Genomic DNA, 19,429 nt, shown 5'->3' with positions numbered 1-19,429 from the left:
TGGCAAACATATGCTCATTTTCACAACCAGCTGTCAAAAGGCTTTTTAGACTGCGGAGATGTGCTGGTACTAAGCTCGGCATCATCACCTCTTTCTACATTCATTAGAATTTGCCTCCAGTATCAGTCTTATTAACCCTTTAAAGGGCAAGTGACTATTTTTGGTCATTTTCACAAACATTACATATGGCCACCCTTCTGCACCTCAGTAAGGTCGAGAAGCATGTGATCCTCACTCAGCCAATCAGAAGAGATCACCCTACGTCACTGATCCTGCAGTTGTCATTTGAACCAAATATGGTAACTTTGTCAGTTTATTTTTCTAAATGAAATTCACAAAATTTGAATTTTTTAAAACAATAAACTTCTGTTATGTCCCCCAATAACACCCTGAGGTAGAATTTTTGAATTTCAAAGTATTTCAATGAGTGCCCTGTAAAGGGTTAATGGTCTTATACCCAGATGTTGCAAAGGACTCAAAGGAAGCCCAGGCCAGTCCAGAGCCTGAAGAAACCATTGCAGAATGCCAACATGTTATAGCTGTGGGAATAAGTGAACACAGTGTTGTGGCCGTGGTCGTTCTCTTTGCATACTAGTCTCTGGTCTGAAGTGGATTCATGGGATGGTTTTTTTCTGCAGTCTTGGTCACACATTCAGGGATGCTGCATCCGTTACTCTCACTGCATCAGGACAGATGATGGGGTCAAAAGTGAACATTAGCAGATGGTGTTTAATTAGGTTATGCATTTCACATTCATGCTGTAAACATTTTGAGATATCAGATTCCTAACACTGCATGGTGTTGTCAGCATTATTCATCATTGTGCTGCATGAGTGTTTGTGGTAGTTCTTTAGTCCTTCTGTTTAGGACTACGACACACTTTTAAACTGTGGGTTTTTTGGCCTGTGATAGTGCTGCAGTCCTTTCTGTAGATATTCAATGTTTTTTTACAAAATGACCCATAGAATGGATGTCTGCACTGTCTGGCCCTCGGTGTCTAATGGTGTCATGTAGTGTATGCATGTTTTCGTCCAGATGCTGTCTTGTATTTCTTCCACAATTCTGCCTTTTATCACTTCATTACTGCTTGTTCAAAGTGAAAGACAATACTGTGATAGCAGCTTCTTGATTTCCCTTTCCTTGACTGTGCTCCCTCGAGAACCTCAGCGTGTCCTAAAAGATTAGTCAAGGTCTTCTGACGCATCCCTGTTACACCAACCAGATTCGTATCAGGATGAAATGAATACAACAGAGGAATATACTGAGGGTCAACTTTTTTAGTCTTAGTGGTCGAGGAAATGGGTGGGGACGGTGGAAACAATGACACAATAGAGAAATCTTTTATTTTGCTCTGTAGGTTTTTGTTGCTTTTGAAAGGACGCACCAGTCTGGAAAAGTGATTGAAGACACCTAAAAAAATATATGTGCTATTAATTGATTGGAGTTTTTGCTGCTTCTCATGTCATTGCACATTTATTAAAGTTCATTATATTAAAAAGACAATCTGCCATGTTACCATCAAGGAAGGACCTCTGTACCATTATTTGAAAATGAAGCAATGGTTTTTGAATGCATGGTTCTATATGTGGCTTTTGGAGTTCCACATGCATGTATGACAACCAGACTGGGAATATAATGGCTATTGTTTTGCAAAGGCAGGGGCTGGAAAAGGCCAACTGTGCGGAAACTCATTAAATATTTAGAGAGTGGGTCTGCCTCTCTTAGAGCTAACCTGCCTCCGTCCTCTCCTCCAGATGGAAGAACGTGACCTCATTTCTTCTTGCCTGTGAGCTGTGCCACATTCCTCGCAGCCAATGTGGTTGTCACAGTGTCTGTGCAACAGCGTCTTTATGAATTAATGTGGTTTGACTCAGATGCTCAATCAGGTGTCCTATCTGCTGCATAACCAACTGTCACCAGCGATTAGTGAGGATGATTCAATAAGGAATCAAACGTCTCCTTCCATACATCGTGTGAGGATCGCGTGTCGGTGCAGTTGCTTTGCTTCTTTGCCTTTATGAGCACGCTGCGATGTGTTATTGTGCAGAGGGCGGGACTGTTTAGACGGTTTGTTTAAAGGTGGCTGCTGGGCACTGAACTGTTGGAGGTATCAGCAGCCAGCCCTCATCATGAAACACTACACCAGCTCTGTGACCATCCCAACCCCGAGGAAGTAAACATTCCCCACAGAGACGCATTTTTACAAACGTGTAGAAGAGAGAGGCCCGAGGTCTCGTCCTGGATCTCTGTTCCCACTAATGCAAAGACGTGAGTCACTGTTAGAAATGGAACTTCAGTCAATGCTCTGTTTGCTTTACATGAGAGTGAAATCATGGTGACGCATCAGTGAATGTAAAGAGGATACAAAAAAGCAGCACTAACCAGTTGTAAAGAATTCCAACTCCATTAGCAGAGATATAAATGCTCAATCTGGTTCTTTGGAATAGTTTGGAAATGTTTCTTCTTTGTGATGAAAACTGCAGCCCACTCCAATTCTGTTCGTTTGATTGTATTCATTATTTAATTCATGGGAAATAAAACTTCTTTAAACCATCAGCTGCAAACTCCACAATTCTCACAACATCTGGACGATGTGTTCTTCCTTCATTCAAAAAAAAAAAAAAAAAACCACACAGTCCTTTTTGATGTAGATTGCACTGATTTTGAGAGAAATTTCCACATCTTTTTCTGTTGTGACGGATAATTTCTAAATATCTGAACACCAACACACAGAAGGTCATCATTGAACTTCCAAGCCCAGGAGTAGTCCAAAGATCTGCTCCCTGAGCACGAAGAAAAACATCCCACAGAGGAGCGAGTGTGCGGGCCAGGAGATCTGGGCGAGTGCCTTTCAGTCCGACTCGTACTCATTCATCACATTCATCTTTTCAGCCAGCACTTCTATTAAATAACAGTAATATGAGGGGCATGTATTTTTTATCCTTTTGTTCCTTGGTAGACAGACTCGGTATATTAATATATTCCACATAATACAACTGAAACTCCATCAGAAAGCTACAGCTCTGCATTTGAATACTTCAGTCTGTGTGGAAGGGAGTGTTAGTTTGCACAGTGTGAGCAAACATCATGCAAAGCATAAACTACATAGTGAAATGCAAAAGCTGATTTAACCCTTTCAACTCTTTAAAATGACTTCGCCTGGGCCCAAATACTTTTAGCTTACTGTGATGTCATTTCTTTTACTCTTTGTTTTTTCATCCTTCAAATATGCACGTGCACAATCTGAATTAAAAAGCTATGTCAGTCAATTAACCTGAAATAAAACTGCAAAAAAAAGAGAATCTGTTTTCAGGTAAAGCATCATTTTAAATATGTTTTTTATCGTCAAAATATCCCTCTTAAAGAGGGGAGATGTTGACGTTTCTAACTTATGTTACTTTCTTTTACTAGACACACTAGAAATTATCCCCAAGACCAAGGCAGCACTACACCCAGACACTGCTCTCATTATTTTGGGGAAAATTGGAGGAGAGAAGTCAAAAAGTGGTACCTCGAACACTGGAAGCTTCTATCAAACTCTCCCTGTACAATTAGAGTGCACTGTGAAGTTCAGGACGCACAGATTCAGTCTCTTAAGAGGACGGTTTGTCGTAGATGATGATGCCTCTGCAATCTGTGCTTTTCCTTTTGCTCGTAAAAATCTTGACCACCCTTGTTTCCAATTGAACCGTTTATCCACTTATTTACAGCACATCTCCATTCTGACACGTTTGAAGGCCTCCCACAGGCACCCGTGGTTTCAAGGCACTCATTCCAATGTTACAATTAGCAACCCACAGAACTGCATAATGCTGTCCAGAAACACAGGATGGAGCACAACATGACTCCTACATGCCCATATGCTGGCTGACAGCATCGCGCCACCTTTCATGCTGCAGCGTCTTTCCCATTGCCCAGCTGGCAAGTCAAGATGTCTTCGGCCGCGTTCTCCATCTGAAAATGTTATCTCATTACATCAGGATTAGTGTTTAGCTTCCTCATTACCAAGCCTGCTTCTATTACATGAGCAATAAAAGGCTTCTGATAGTCGTTTTCTCCCATCACTGACCTTTATGGTAAGTCATTCTGTAGCGCGGTCTCCTTCATGGTGGCACAGAATGACATGTTCGTCCAACATTTGACCTCTGTGTGTGTAAACTGTGACTGTGATGAGTGTGTGTTGTATGAAAGGTGTTACTCACAGTGTCACACTTCTCTTTTTCCATCGCTTCTCCTCCTTTCTACGCAGCTTCAGGTCATTCCTTTTTCTTCTGTTAGCAACTGAACTCTTCCTGCTTCCTGCTCACCAGTCGGCTGTTTGATAAAAAGCTCTGATAAGTCCTCTGCACACGGCCTGCGCAGCATCTAGTGACAGTCAAATCAACCTGCTGATGGATGAAGTGGAGCATTTAGCCGCTTGTTTATTCAGGGTGGAGACCAAAACAAAGCTTATAGATGAGTCAATATTGGACTTTGTTATTCCGGGTTAAATGTGACCCGTGATTCAAACTAAAGTCGCCCTGTTTCTATTGGATGTTCAAAGAAGGGTGCGAGCAGCTTTGATGAGAGGTGAGGAACAGTCCTGTGGAGAAGGTATATCTAACCTATGTGTGTGTGTGTGTGTGTGTGCAGCTACATGAACTATGTTCATCTCCAGCTAAACAAACAAAGCAGATTTTTAGCCAGATGAGCAGATACTCCGTATTAAAGGGCTCTGTGAAGGATCAGGGACATGAAAAGCAATCAGGATATTCCTCATTTTTTCTTTCCCTTCTCTGCAATTATAATGTTTTCGAGGACTGAGCCGAGTCTGAAAAAGTCCGGTCTGTGTGATCGGAGCTCCAGCGTTTCTTTGAAGTTTCTTGAGGGGACTTTTTCTTTTTTTCTTTTTTTTTTTTTTAATGGGATTCTGACTTGCAGTGAGCAAGAGGCAAACTTTGAGTCATGAAGGCAATTAACAGTTTGACCTGGTTTCCTTTTCTTTGAAACCAAAGTTCAAGATGTGGTCAGGATCACAGAGAGGAGAACACAGAAATGAGCACTTACACAGGACTCTGACTGTGATGAGTTTCACTCTGTGTGCGCAGAATGCCGAAGCTTTTGTTACACATTTTAAAATCCCCATTTGGTGCTTTTTAAACCAAGTCATTAAAAAAGACTGCAGCAATACAGAACAAGTTCCGACTGTGAGTCTACGCGAGCGTTTTAATCCCAAACACCTTTCCAAAAGTTGAACAGTCTGAGCTCACCACCATTACAAGGGTACGAGGGTCCGAGCAGCAGCCCTGCCATCATTACTGCTACATTTGAATGAAAACACATCACACAAAAGTCGCCAGTAACAAGGAGCATAATAAGAGCCAAGGTGACAGATGGAAGGGATTTTCGAGCAATTAGAGGGAGTAGAGCAGAGAGGATATGATTCAGTTGGGAGGATGTGATATGAGGCAGTGTAAAGATTAGTTTCCAGCCTGCAGTACAGGACTGACACAGTTGTATTTGGAGGCCCTACTTTGTATTCCTCTGTCGGGTTAATGTTTACCCAGCAGCTTTCTCTGCTCTGTCCTCGGTAACCTTGTGCTGCCCCTCCTCCTGTCCGTCCATTTGGAGGCCTCTGATGGTTTACCTTGGGATCAGTTAAGAACTATCATTAGTCAGGCAGGAATAATAAACACATCCGGCACCCTAACTCTTCAAATTCCCACCACTCTATACAGCCAAAGACAAATTCTTTTCCATGATCTTCTAATGAGTATTCCCTTTCTGCAACTGTCTACCATCCAAGTTATTCAAAAATCCTCTTACATGTCGTTTATGCGAAACAATGAAGACTTGAGGTTATGCATGCAAACGAGGACTGGACTTAAGTCTGTTGTTAGTCTTCATTTCTTGTTCTTGTGTTTCAGCTGAGGGCGTACCCCAGGTGTTTTACTTCGGCCCCTGTGGGAAATACAACGCCATGGTTCTAGAGCTGCTCGGCCCGAGTCTGGAGGATCTCTTCGACCTTTGCGACAGGACCTTTTCCCTCAAGACCGTCCTCATGATAGCAATTCAGCTGGTAAGTTTAATGTGCTGTGCTCATTTGATGAAACTAGCTTCTCCTCCCCGTTTCTTAAAAAGAATCAAATGTGTGTAGAACAAAACAAGCAGCAGCCCAAACGACCAACAAGATCATTGAAGACGTTATTCTGAATGGACTGTAACACAGCAGTCTGTTATAAACTATTGGTGACTAGAATAGTTTCATGTTTGGAGAAATGCAGCCAAAGTTCTGCCTGCAGGCCAAATGCCAAAAGAGCAAGTGAGTCTCGTGTAACCCTGTCTGCAAACGAGCAATCTGTCCCCGTACACATAAACGGTCAGTCAGGTCGGCTGGAAGCTGTCGAAAAGAGCAGAGCCAGTCCTGAGTGTCCTGAAGTGTGAGCAGCACAGAGGGGGGTCTGAGCCAGCCTGTTAGACGCCTCACACATCTCAAAATTTCTAACATTTCATTTGATCAGCACAAAAATCTGCCTCGCTTTTGTAATGTAGATACCCTTTGAAGATTTGTAAGGAAGCACACCAGAAAATGTGGTATAGCATGACACAGAGCTGCTGGAGCTTGTGTCAGCCTGGACCACAGTGAGTTGATCATGCAGGTCTCCCTCTTAATGTTTTGGCCCACAATAAGTGCTGAGAGATCATACTCCTACTCAAGCTCTTTTTTTTTTTTTTTTTTTGGTCTGGTTTGAAAAAAACGTGTTTCAGGGGATCAGAATCCTTCACAAACAAAGCCATGTAAAGGGTCGTATTACTCACAGCGCCTCAGTCTTTTTCCTGTTTCTCTTCTCGGTTACTAATCTGTTCATGGACAGTCGCGACTATGAGCACCTGGTAAAAATGTCTCATCTGTAAACGGGATGTTGCTTTGGTCCTTGTCACTGCTTCATCTCCACAGGACTGTTCTGATCTCACTCAGTGGCTTGACTTCTGGCTGGTCACCAGCAGAGGCTTTTGTTGGGGGACAGTAAAGTATGAGTGAATATCAAGTGCCCTCAATTTATCAGTTCAAATGTGTTCATCCAAACCCAGAGCATTGGAAACGTTTAATAGAAAAGATTATTTAGTTTATTGAATTAGTGATTGTAAAATTACACTATCTTTTTTATTAATCAAAACGGATCATTAACTGCAGACCTTTAATGATCGGGATGTCATAGAAACATTTTCTTTCCATCTTTGGGTTTTCTCGTTTAGATTTTTGCCTCTAAGCTTCTCATTATAGCTTCAAACAACTCCAGAAGGCTCAGGGATAGAGAGAGCAAGAGGCAGCTTTAAAAGGTGTTTCACAAAAAATCCTGCATAATATGAATTCTTTATTATTCAGCTGAAGACCCTCTGAATCCTACGTTTCTCATATTCATAGTCTTGTAGTCAAGACCAAACTAACCGAGTGCTCCAGACTGAGACAAGACCAAGACCATAAATATAACAAAGTCAAAAACAGTGGTGGTCTGGATCTCATACCGGTACACATTCATCATCGGCTCTTCTTCTTTCTGAGTAGATGCACCCTGTTGGTTTGGTTGATGTTTTGTTTTTTTGTACTTACTCTTTCCTTTCCCACCAGATTTCTCGGATGGAATACGTGCACTCTAAAAACCTCATCTATCGAGATGTCAAACCTGAAAACTTTCTCATCGGACGGCAAGGGAATAAAAAGGAACACATAATTCACATCATCGACTTTGGGCTGGCCAAAGAGTACATCGATCCCGAGACCAAAAAACACATTCCATATCGGGAGCACAAGAGCCTAACCGGCACGGCCCGATATATGTCCATCAATACACATTTAGGCAAAGGTAAGACTCGTTTCCTTTCAAAGTAAAGCTTTGATTGACTTTTGTGATGGACTGTCCTTCATTGCTTGTAGATGAAGATGATTGGATCGTTATTCTTGAAGTAAAACCTTTCCATGTCTCTTCACACAGAGCAAAGCCGGCGAGATGACCTGGAGGCTTTAGGCCACATGTTCATGTATTTCCTTCGTGGGAGTCTGCCTTGGCAGGGACTCAAGGTATGCCAAGCACATGACTGTGCCGACCCCTCACAAATCAGTTTGATCTCATTCACGTAAAAAAACAATGACACACGTCTGAGAGCTGACGTGGTTCCATGACCGTCGGCGATCTAGTAACAAAACTATTCAGAGAGATCAGTACAGTTGTTGTCTGTGCTGACACTCTTCAGACATGAGGTCTAAACACCTTTCCGTTTGTGTCTTCTGAAGGCCGACACATTGAAAGAACGATACCAGAAGATCGGAGACACAAAACGAAACACTCCCATCGAGGTCCTCTGTGAGAACTTTCCAGGTAAAATGATCATCTGTGTTTCAAACTGGTAGACGAGGAAGCAAAGCTTGAAAATGGTTGTATGGTAATATCCGTGATTTGACCTGTTTCTTATGCAACATTGAACCAAACAACAAATCTCACAGCATCATCCTAAGTATAATAATAATAATCCATATTAATGTTAAACTGGAGTGTTTGGTCTGCTTTTTTTTCCTTCAGAGGAAATGGCCACCTATCTGCGATATGTGAGACGGTTAGACTTCTTTGAAAAGCCTGACTACGAGTACCTGAGGACCCTGTTCACTGAACTGTTTGAGAGGAAAGGATACACCTTTGACTACACCTACGACTGGGTCGGCAGACAGATAGTAAGTGACACACACAGGCTCTCAACAGTGACGGCCAGTTTAAGCAAGCATTTAACTGATTCTGATCCCCATCAGCCCACACCAGTGGGGTCGGTCCATATAGACTCCGGAGCATCTGCTGTCACAAGAGAGAGCCACCCTCACAGAGACCGGCCCTCACAGCACCAACCAATCAGAAATCAGGTAAGCCAGGTTTAGTTTTTCTTCAGGGGAAAGAGTTTCTGAATTTCTCAACATTTGATTTCGATGACGAGGGAAAAAAACAATGAAATACACCTTAAAATGTATTTAAAGATCCACACAAGTACCATTAAGTGAGTGGAGGGAACGCCTGATCCTGAAAGTGTTCTTCAGATATCAGTGTAATAATTCTGGCGGGTCAGTTCTCACACCAAAGGATAAAACGATGGCAAAAGTTTGAACTCCACTTCCTGTTCCACCCAAACGCTGTCTTCCAATCACAACACAGCAAAAGAGCCAATCATAGTAACCCCTTTAATGTCACATCATATTTACAAATTATGTATATTAACAAAAACGCATAATGATCTGGACGCTTTACGCTCCAGCTTTCCATCGACTTTTCCCTCAATTTGCCCGACGCCTTTTACAGCCTGGACTCGTATTATAGGATCACATTGTTCATGTTGTATCAAATCACTGGCAGCGTGTAGCATATTTCCTTCCTTTCCCTCAATGCAGCCTCAGTTCCAGGAATAAAGTTTCCTCACGCTATACTGCAGTCGGCATCCTTTACCCATGCTGCCTGCAGTGAGCGTGACGTGCTTCTTTATGATGCCTCCAACACACCCAGACACCAAACAGCCTGCAGCTGACACCCCTAACATCAGGCTCTTTATGTTCACTTCGACTTTCTAAACGTCTATAAAACAGGATTCCTTTTGAGATGCGTTGGTTCTTAAACATTAATATTAAAGAGGACGTTATTTCCCCCTTTGCTCTACATGAAACATCTGTGCTGTGCATTTTACTCTGTGTGGTAAAACTTATGCAGACCACAAAACAGAAGACTGGATGGATTTATTTCACATTATGTGGGTCTATCGACACTCAGTGTTTTTGAACATTTATTTGAATAACCTGTCAAAGTGAATTTCTCATATGTCCCCTGTAAAGGAATAAGAGGGATTATTGGGACAAACCATTCATTTCTCTCTATACAGTGATATTTATTAATCACCCCATAAGCATTGTCAGGTGACCACACACAATCGTGACAATGACGGAGGTAATGCTTTGAAATTCACCTTCAGAGTTGAAGAAATCTTAAAGCAGGAATGATTTGATTTGTTTATGTGAGCAGGTGAGTTTTTGTGGAAGTTGACTGTGTCCACCTCGAGTGTTTCTTCTGAGCGCCTGTTTTCAATGAGGAGAGAGCGTTTGCAGCTGAAAGGGGGAAGCCTGGAGAGGATAAATGAAATGTATATTTCCCGTATTTTTGCCGCTTACGGACCGTGTCTTGTACCCACATCCTCTTTGCTCTGTCTGAACGGGAAATAAACGATCTAGAATATAAAACGTAGAGTAAAAAGAGATGGAGCAGTGTGGGTCATACAGCAGCCGTTGTCAACTGACTGTTGTCATAGAGACAGGACAGCGCACAAAGAGCCACCTAACACACAGCCAGCGCTTTTCTGCACAGAGAAAAACGGTAGGTGGACACGGGGCCTAATTCAAGTTTCCAGAGACATGAAAAGAGGACGTTTGTTCCTCCAAGGTTTAGCAGAAAAGTTTCATCTGAATGTAACTCAGCTACACCTGAGGATTTTTTTCTGTCTGTGTAACTGTCACAAAGATAACGCTCCTTGCATAAGAAATAGTTAAAATACTTGTTGAACTATTAAAGCGTGTTAATGTAAGAGCTAACCTTCAATAGGCTTCAGACTCTAAAGTTTCTGGTTTAGGTCTCTGGCTGAAGCCTTGCTTTGATTTTTGATTTAGATTTTTAATTTTTTTTTTGCTTCTTTTTTTTCTCCATTTCTCATGCTGCTTTGCATGTTGACCTGGCCTCGCACACACCCGATTACCCATCTTTCCTAATGCAATTATTCCATCACTCCCTCACCTCCAAACCCCCCCACTCATCACACCCTGAATCCCTCTTCAACTCCCATCACCGACGCCCCCAACTACCTGAGCAGACTGCGGTGTCAGATCGACGAGGAGCATGGGAGGTGCAGCCCACACGGCAAGCAAACTCGTCCTATCTGACCTCCCACCTGGCAGCGGACAGGCACGGGGGCTCAGTGCAGGTATACACCCCTCACCTGATCAACCAGCAGCCCCCTCTCAATCTCTATGGAGTCAGATCTGTCTCATAGGATCAAATCCAGAATTAGAAGATAGACGTTCAAGAGTAAAGCCATATAAACCTGTTTTTAATCTCGCTTGGGTTCAGAAATTGGTAAATCTGCATTTCTCCACCACATTTTGACTACGTTTTTTCATTGACTTTCTATCGATATTGACTTTTTTCTAATAGAATTTCAGACTTCGGTGCAGTTCATACACCAGTGACAAAAAAAAACACACTCCCACTTCTAACCCTGTAACCTTTTTTTGTTTATGATCTCCAGTAAACTGAGTCATTTCACCAGGTTTTGTGTATGAGACAGATCTATACCCATACACCTTCCCTGAACCCTTTTACTCCTGGCTGGGAAATGTTTTTTTTTTTTTCTGCACCACCATATGCATGACATCTGGTGCCACCCACCCCAGATGGTGAAAATGTGATTTGAGCTTTATAAACAGCAGCCCAGGTTGATCTCAGCTCCTACAACCCGTCGTGGCACGGGGACAATCCTTGACAGATCAAGAAGCCTCTTGCATGGCGGGCTGACCTGGCTAAGTGCATGCTCTTAAGTCGTCAAGGGTCACTATGCTTAAAGGGACATCCAGGTTTAACTTTTGACTGCATTTACACAATATATAATGACTATATTTATGATGTACATGTTCCTTGTGCCATGGTTGTTTCCAATGTTTGTCTCCATCTGATTGGACTCTTAAGTACAGAGTAATATAGGAAAATGTCTAGAAGTTCCACCACCTCCAACAGGATGTTTTGTGTTTTTGTCTTATTCATGAGTTCTTGTTCTTTCCTGCTGACGTGTGTCCACTGAGGAGACATTTCTGCGTCACCTCTCCATCACAGCAGGACCTGTTTGTCACATTGAATCTGGCCATCATCCTTATTTCAAGTAACGCCCGTCTGTGCTGCAGGTGGTCAGTTCGACCAACGGGGAGCTGAACGCAGACGACCCGCTGGCAGCTCATTCCAGCGCTCCGATTACAGCTCAGGCAGAGGTGGAAGTGGTGGACGAGGCCAAGTATGTGTCACACACCCGCCACACCGCTCGTCCATGTCCATCTGTCGTTTCCTCTCTTTCCCGCTCTTCCTCTTCTCTGTCCCTCTCCCTCCCTCTCTTGCCAACTTCTTGCTATGCTGTGTTATTGTGACAGCCCTCACCCCCAGCTGTCGTCCGGCCCCTCTTCTGTCTAACTGTGGCTTTTTGATCTTTACTGCTACCCGTCCATTTACTGATCTCTCGAGTAGATTTCATTAAGATAAGACCAAAAAATTAACTCAAATGAACTTCTCAGCTGGACAGCATGAAGCCTCCCATACCTTTGGTGATCAGTTCACTTTCCGGAAGCCAAACCCTCTTAAAGGAATACTCCTCAGTCAATAAGCTGATCATCCTGACAAGAACAGTACCAGTAAGGGTTTGTGGTAGCAGCGACAGGAGATGACAATAGATTGTCTATTATGTCACGTTTCTAAAGATGATGCGCTCTGTGTCATTTCTTTCTCCCTGAAAAGAAAAACAAACAAGCTAACGCACGTTAGCTTCTGCAACAAGTTAATATCCTTCACAACAACGAATGCTGATGCTGGTGGGGCTTTTTTAGCACCCGCAGCTGGACTGATGCCACGCTGCATGGCCGACATGAAACTGGAAAATCTGCTGAACATCATGTGGTTCACATGACAGACGGAGGAGAACTGAGTGCAGCTTTTCACACAACTCGCCAGAGCTATATATATATATATATATATATATATTCTCTCAACTAAAAATGTACTGTTAAACAGTTTCAAATTAAAAAGGGAGACTCATTTTGTTCTGATGAATGGAAACGGGAGAGTGAAACTTCACTTAATATTTACAAGTATAAAGAAATTCACTTGACGTTTGTCTTACTTTGAGTCTTTGATGGAGAGAGGACACTATCACCTTTGCTAACGTTCTACCTACCAAACAGTTCAGAGCAGCTACTATTAGCTTTATTGAAAATCTGTTTTGGTATGGGTGTGTAGGTGCTCTTGTAGTTGAAATAATAAACTGGTCTTGAACTCCAAACAGTTACATGTTGTCTGTAAAAACTGGGTTTAGACTTACTCAAACACACTGCAGAGCTCGTTGTGTTTGATTCTTTGCATAAACATCCTGAACCTTTGTGACACACACGTCGGGTTTTTAACTTCGGCCCTGCTTCTTAATGTATTATTGAGAGAGTGGGGAGTGACGGGAAGGGGAGGAGCCACGGGTCAGATTTGAACCCGGGCCGCCCGCTTGGAGGACCACAGCCTCTGAACACGGGGCAGCCAGCTAACCACTAGGCCACTGGCGCCCCTTCAGTCCAGCCTTCGAAGGTTTTTTTTTTTCATACTGACGACGGGGTTTTACGATCTTCTTCATCAAAGTTCATAAATGCTTTCAACGACTTTGATTGGACTCTTCTAAATAGTCACTCTGAAATCTGCACGAGACGTTTATTTTCCACACGTACACCTAAGAATGACAGTCATACCAACATGCAGGAGTTTAGCTTCAGCTTGTGATGCTACTCTGACTTCCTGTTTATATGTAACTGTCTTTGATTGGACGGCACTACAGACGTTTCTGTTCTACTTTGATCTTTACGGGTGAAGACTTGTTTCAATGCTGCAAACTGATTTAGTGAATCTGATAGTCATACACGTCTCCTTGAGGAAATATAAAGTCAGCGGTGTGTTGATCTTAAACAGTCGGGGTCACCTTGTCATTATTTTAATCGTTGTCAAAGAGGGTTTGAAGTTGGAAATGAATCATAGGATGATATTGATTCCTGATTTTCTCAAAGTCCAAATGTTTCCTCTCTGTGTCCACCTGTGTCCCGTTGGTGTGTGTGTTTGTGTGTGTGTGTGTGTGCGTGTGCGTGTGTGTGTGTGTGTGTGTGCGTGTGTGCATGTTAGTGTGGCATGTGCCCGGTCCCATCATCTTGGTCTTGCTGTATTAATCTCTCGTACTTTTCTCTTTACACTCTTCCCTCTCTCTTTTTCTGTAGCTGCGTGAAAATGCTCAACCTGTGGTGAGTCCCTCTCTGCTAGTCCACATCAGACTCATGGGACAGGGAGTGGACCGGCCTAGGCTGGGCGCGGTGGCCTTGTTAATAACAGATTTTAACCTAGACTCATAACTGGTACAATAAAGCCAAATACTCCTGAGTACTCTGTCAGTGATGTGCCATGTTCTGCCTTTTGTCTCCCTCCACCGCCCAATGTTGATATGTGACAGGTGAACACAGCTGCAGTTTAAAAAAGCAGCCTGACTTTAAACGTGACAAGAAGTCCCAGCAGAGGAAACATAGTAAACAAGACGTACTTCAATATGAATGAACTTAAAACTTCAGCACTCTCGTTTCAGCAGCACATCTGGCTTCAGATTCTTCAAACTCTTGTTGCATGGTGCACCATTTCTTTATGAGTGACGAATAGACCCGAGAGCACCCATTCACTGTCCTATGTGTCGACCGCTATCCACCGCTTCTCTCTCGTCTCTGTATGTTTTTAGTGACCATTCAGGCTCACCATGTCTCGTGCTCTTTGTGTGCACTGCTCCTTTTTTTTTTTTTTTTTTTCTTCAATCAAAGAAGTTCTGCCTTCAGATTCAGTGCAGCACATTCCAGCCGTGTTCCAGTTCAGGAGAATAAGAATTCAAATACTTGTCCTTTTATTTCCGTTATAATCATTTTTCCAACTGCAGGGTCCCAAAACATCAGCGCGACTCAAATCTTTTTTTTTTTTTTGATATTTAACACACAAACTTTAAGCTGCTAGTGTTTGTGACTTCTCTTGTCTAAAGCCTCTGACGTCTACATGTTTAATTTGTGCGTCTCTCTCTCTCTCTCTCTGCAGGTGCTGCTGCTTCTTCAAACGAAAACGGAAGAAGAACACACCGAGGCACAAATGATCATCCACCACCGGCCTGAAACCTTTCAAGTGTCTGGCTCAGTTGATTGTGATTACAGAAATCAATAAGGTCCCATTCAGAATCAAAGCGGGAGACGACTGAGCGATCTTGATTGAATTGTTCTCCGGAGGGACCGGTTGAAAATGGTTTGTTGAGATTTACAAAGACGTTTGTGTCTCAATGGTAGATTACTTTTAAATTTTTTATTTTTTATTTTTTTCCTCCTCCGAGATATGTTGCAAGGCCAGTCGTCCAAACTGGGAACCTTTTTGTTGGAATTTTGCAGAGGATAACAATGTTTGGTTTTTTTTGTTTTTTTTGTTTTTTTCCCCCTTCCTCAAGACCCCCAGTCTTTGTATTTCTCAGTTTTTGTCTCTCTTTGTTTTCCCATTTGTCCTCTGTGGTATTGAAGGAAGAAACAATCCTCCTGTGGGGTCTTCAACATTTTACGCTCCATGATTTTTTTTTTTCTGGTGCAACTCACAAAATCCTGTTGCCACTTCCCAGTCCACAGTTGTTTGCCAACTTTGTTTTGACTTCTGTTAATTTTCCTACCATGGGACCGAATGTAAACCCGAACACAGGAGGAGCCAAGAGCATACAAAGTCTCACATCACACACTGAAACAGAGAGCGTCAGTCTGACACTTTGGCCCCTGCACTTTTTTTTTTTCTTTCTTTCTTTCTTTCTTTCTTTCTTTCCTTTCCTCCAAAGAGGTGAACCCACCGTGGCACTGGGTCCTGGACCTGAGAGACCAGAGACGCCTCCTGCACTGCGTTGTCCGAGGAGGATTTCTGCTCAAGCTGCACGCCGCTGTTCAAACACACTACAGTCTCATTTCTGCTCCTGTCTGCTTTGTGATGATGAGCTGAGCGGCTACCAGACACTTATAGACGGGGCTGACAAAAACATGCTATTTATGCTATTTATCTCTTAGTTGCCACCAGTTTTCTTACTAATTCTTAAACATACGCACTGAATGTATGGACGGAAAAGTAAATGACTTTGGCTTTTATGTAATCTGTCTTGTGCATGGGAAGGAAATTGCATTTTAAAGGAGCAAAGACCAATGTTTTAAAACGGAAAGAGACCAAAATGAGTGGACTACAGGCTCGGAGGGTCTTAAATGGTTGTGATCTTAATAATGTGATGCTCAATATGGATTCCAGTGCACACTGGGGGAGGATGCTTTGGAGTGACAAATGAAACTGGCGTGATGAGCTCTGGAGATTGAATCACAGCCTCTCGACGCTACAGTCCAATGCCTTAACCCCAACACACTGACCCGACCGACCGACCAGTCCGTCACCACGTCACACGAAGGAGCTGGCCTTACGACAGAGCAACTTTGATGGTCACCTGTATAATAAAGCCCACAGTTGCGGACTGTTTTCAGCTTGTATTACAGCAGTTAATGACTTCCCTTGCAACACTAAAGATGTATTCCCGAGAGAGAGAGAGAGAGAGAGAGAGAGAGAGAGACATGCCAAATGAGAGGTTGGGTGTGTTCATCTGTAACGGTGTGAGGATGTTCCTGCCCCCGTGTGTCCAGTCTGAGGAGCCCTGTGCTGCAAAGCGGTGTTTCATGTTTGGACGACTCCGCTCGACCCTCCTTCTCTCGACGCGGAGAGAGAACCTCAACATGAGCGAGGGCGGATAAGTGAACATGTCTACCATGTTTTTTTTTTTGTGTGTGTGTGTGTCATGGAGGAATGCCTTGAAAACGATATCCTCAACATGTCACCTTGCCTATCCTCCTAACAGAGTGAATTACCGTACACAGGTGTTTTATTTTTTTATTTGATATCTTGCTAATGTGAATTTTTTGTTAATGCAGTTTTATTTTATTTTTTTTCCCATTCCAAATAGCCATGGTTTTATGGGGAAAGAGAGGGTAACAAAAAAAAAAGCTTGAGACCATGACTGCACTACATTTGTTGACCCCGGCTTTCCCTGACAAGACCCTGCCTTCTTAATACTGTACTTTAAACGTGCTTATTACTTTAATTGTAGCCGCCTCGTGTGCTCGGCCTTCCCTATAGGGTGCAGGGAATCCACTTTATATCCACCTTTGTCCCTCGCCCATCCCTTTTTATTTTGTGCCATGAGCCCCCCCCCCCCTTTTTATCTCTGCACACAAACACACACGCATGCACAACACACACTCACACACACATGCAAGTCCCAGCTCTCGGTGGAGTGATTGATTTAGCATTCTTTTGGATCCGCTCCATCCTTTCTGGAAATGTTGTAGATGTTGCAAACTCTCGATGAATCAGTATGTAAACCTGCTTGTTGCGTGTATTTACACTGTATAGCTTTTGGTTCATTCTCGCCCCCTGACATGTCAGTTACTCCGGGGTCTAAGTTATTGTGTTATTGAAAGTACTTGAATATGAAAATCTACGGGATCTTTTCTGTTTGTTTTTAGCTTTATTTTCTGGTTGTTATCATAGTGATTCCATGCGTAAGATTTGAAGGGGGGATGGTGGGAAAACAGGCTATTTGAATGACAGGTATTCATTAGTTTGAGATGTCTTAGTGCCTCTTGCGTGTGTTGGACAGGTGACGTGTGTCACACTCACCTGTGGAGTCGGGTGCTGGCTGGTGTTTATGACTGGGTGACGGCTTGTCTTTGTTCCTCCCCAGAATAGGAGTAGATGAATGTTGGTTTGGATGTTAACATTCAAGACTCATTAGTCTCTGTGAAACATTCAATATAATATATATGAATCAATCTCCTCACACACTTCATTTTTTAATATTCCAGACATCAAACCTTTGACATCTGCTGCCTGGAAATCTCCCCAAAAAGCCTCAGCAGCATCCTGACTGTTTCCTTCCAGCTACCTGAGAATTGATGAAAGTATTCTGTATAGTGAGATGGATATCCAGACTATTTAGCCTTCAAAGTTTCCCCCTGAATCCCCGCGTGCCATTCCTGAGACTACTACTAGCCCATGCCTTTTACCTGTGCCAGGAAAATCATCAAGTTGAATGTTTTTTTTTTTGTTTTTTGTTTTTTCTTCAACCATCACATTCCACTTTTGTCCTTGACGTGTCCACTGTCATTTTTGAAAAACCACAGAGAGCGCCGTGACTGGATTCACTAGCAAGAAGTGTTGCTGCAGAGGTTAAAGAGAAAGGAAAGTGTTCTATGAGTCGTCTCTGTCAGTTTCTGACTTCTTAAGTTGTAAATTGAGAAGACAGCCAACTTGGTTTGTTATAGTTGAATTTGTGACTGGTCGTCTTTGCGTCATCTGCTACTCCCTCAAAGTGGCCTCGCTCTTTAGCTCCTGGCTGAAACAGTAGATAAATATTACTCTGATGTATTTATTTTGTACTCTCTGGGCCTCATACAGAGCTATATAGGAACATTGTATGGTTCCTGTCTGCATGGCTTTCCTGGAGACGACAGCAAGTGATCTCTCCAGTGAACGTTCTCACCCGTTGGATCAGTGAGACGTTTACGGCTTCCGGTTCTCGTGTAAGATAAAAAAACCTTCTTTCCATTTCTTCTCACAGCGTGGACCATTTCAGTTCCCATTCCTCCTGATAAACTTCACGTCAGTCAGACTGGTGTTTATGGCTTTGGTTGTGTGTAGCTCACATAGCTGTGAAGACAGTTTGAGTGTGAATGAATGGCTTCGGTCTCTTTGGGTTCTCTGGCACTTTTTCCTTGTTGCTGTACTGTAGAATCGTCTTGGATTTACTGTATATTTTTTTGAGGGAGAGGTTTCGGGTGACATTTATTGCAATATTGTGATAATTATTTGAAATTTGTAAATTGTACAGAGTTCACAATAATACTCTTTGTTCCTTCTGTTGGGATTCAGTATAAAAGATGTATTCTTTGATTTCTTTTTTTCCCTCCCTCTCAGACTGTGGAAATTGTACAGCTCCAAGAGTTTATCCTCCCCTCAGCATTGTTTTTTTTTTTTTTTCTTCAGAGCTATGATTAAGAGAAATCTTAAAACTGTAAATAAGTATTATTGTGTTGAAATATGAATGTCACTTCAAAAATGTATTTGAATGAGTTAGTTAAGGGCTTCAAGAATGAAGGACCCACGTCTCTTCTTTTTATGGTTTCCTATTTTTAATTTACAGAAAGGTAAAGGTCCTTTTTATTGGAGATGTTTATGTTCCCTCCTTGGATTCGTATAATACAAATGTTTGACACACGAACCTTATGAAATCACTTTTTATTCCCTCCACACCTAAAGGGAAACTCCAGTTTGCACCCTTTTTTATGTAAAATAAAAGATCTCTCCACCTTGTGGGACTGTCTGTTGTGAGGTGATTTTGTAGTCACTGCCTCGTGGTTGTAATGAACAGATTCTGAAAGCAGCAGATTCACGTGAACGTCAGCGAGATTTTACACACTCCGGTTATGAAAGCATCGGTCCAAAAATAACAAAAAGTTGTATCTTGTTGCCAGCTCAGTGATGTCTCCTCAGGTTCA

General features: G+C 42.6%; 1 protein-coding gene across 2 annotated transcripts in view; it reads left to right on the top strand.

Moving 5' to 3' along the window:
* Window positions 1–19,244, top strand: part of csnk1g1 (casein kinase 1, gamma 1) — a 29,520-nt gene extending 10,276 nt beyond the window's left edge. The window contains exons 5-13 of one of the 2 annotated variants that reach the window (XM_079340264.1): window positions 5,907–6,058; window positions 7,610–7,844; window positions 7,974–8,059; window positions 8,273–8,357; window positions 8,559–8,707; window positions 8,783–8,890; window positions 10,870–10,980; window positions 11,954–12,060; window positions 14,913–19,244. In XM_079340264.1, the coding sequence (XP_079196390.1) occupies window positions 5,907–6,058; window positions 7,610–7,844; window positions 7,974–8,059; window positions 8,273–8,357; window positions 8,559–8,707; window positions 8,783–8,890; window positions 10,870–10,980; window positions 11,954–12,060; window positions 14,913–14,967 (1,088 nt within the window). In that variant the 3' untranslated portion in view covers window positions 14,968–19,244. The remainder of the gene's footprint in view (window positions 1–5,906; window positions 6,059–7,609; window positions 7,845–7,973; window positions 8,060–8,272; window positions 8,358–8,558; window positions 8,708–8,782; window positions 8,891–10,869; window positions 10,981–11,953; window positions 12,061–14,912) is intronic. The other variant, XM_079340265.1, reaches the window with a different exon arrangement.
* Window positions 19,245–19,429: the final 185 nt, after the last annotated feature.

The sequence above is a fragment of the Symphodus melops genome (assembly GCF_947650265.1).
Source record: "Symphodus melops genome assembly, chromosome: 3".
Taxonomy (NCBI): Eukaryota; Metazoa; Chordata; class Actinopteri; order Labriformes; family Labridae; genus Symphodus; species Symphodus melops.
This window is presented reverse-complemented; position numbering and strand designations above follow the sequence as displayed.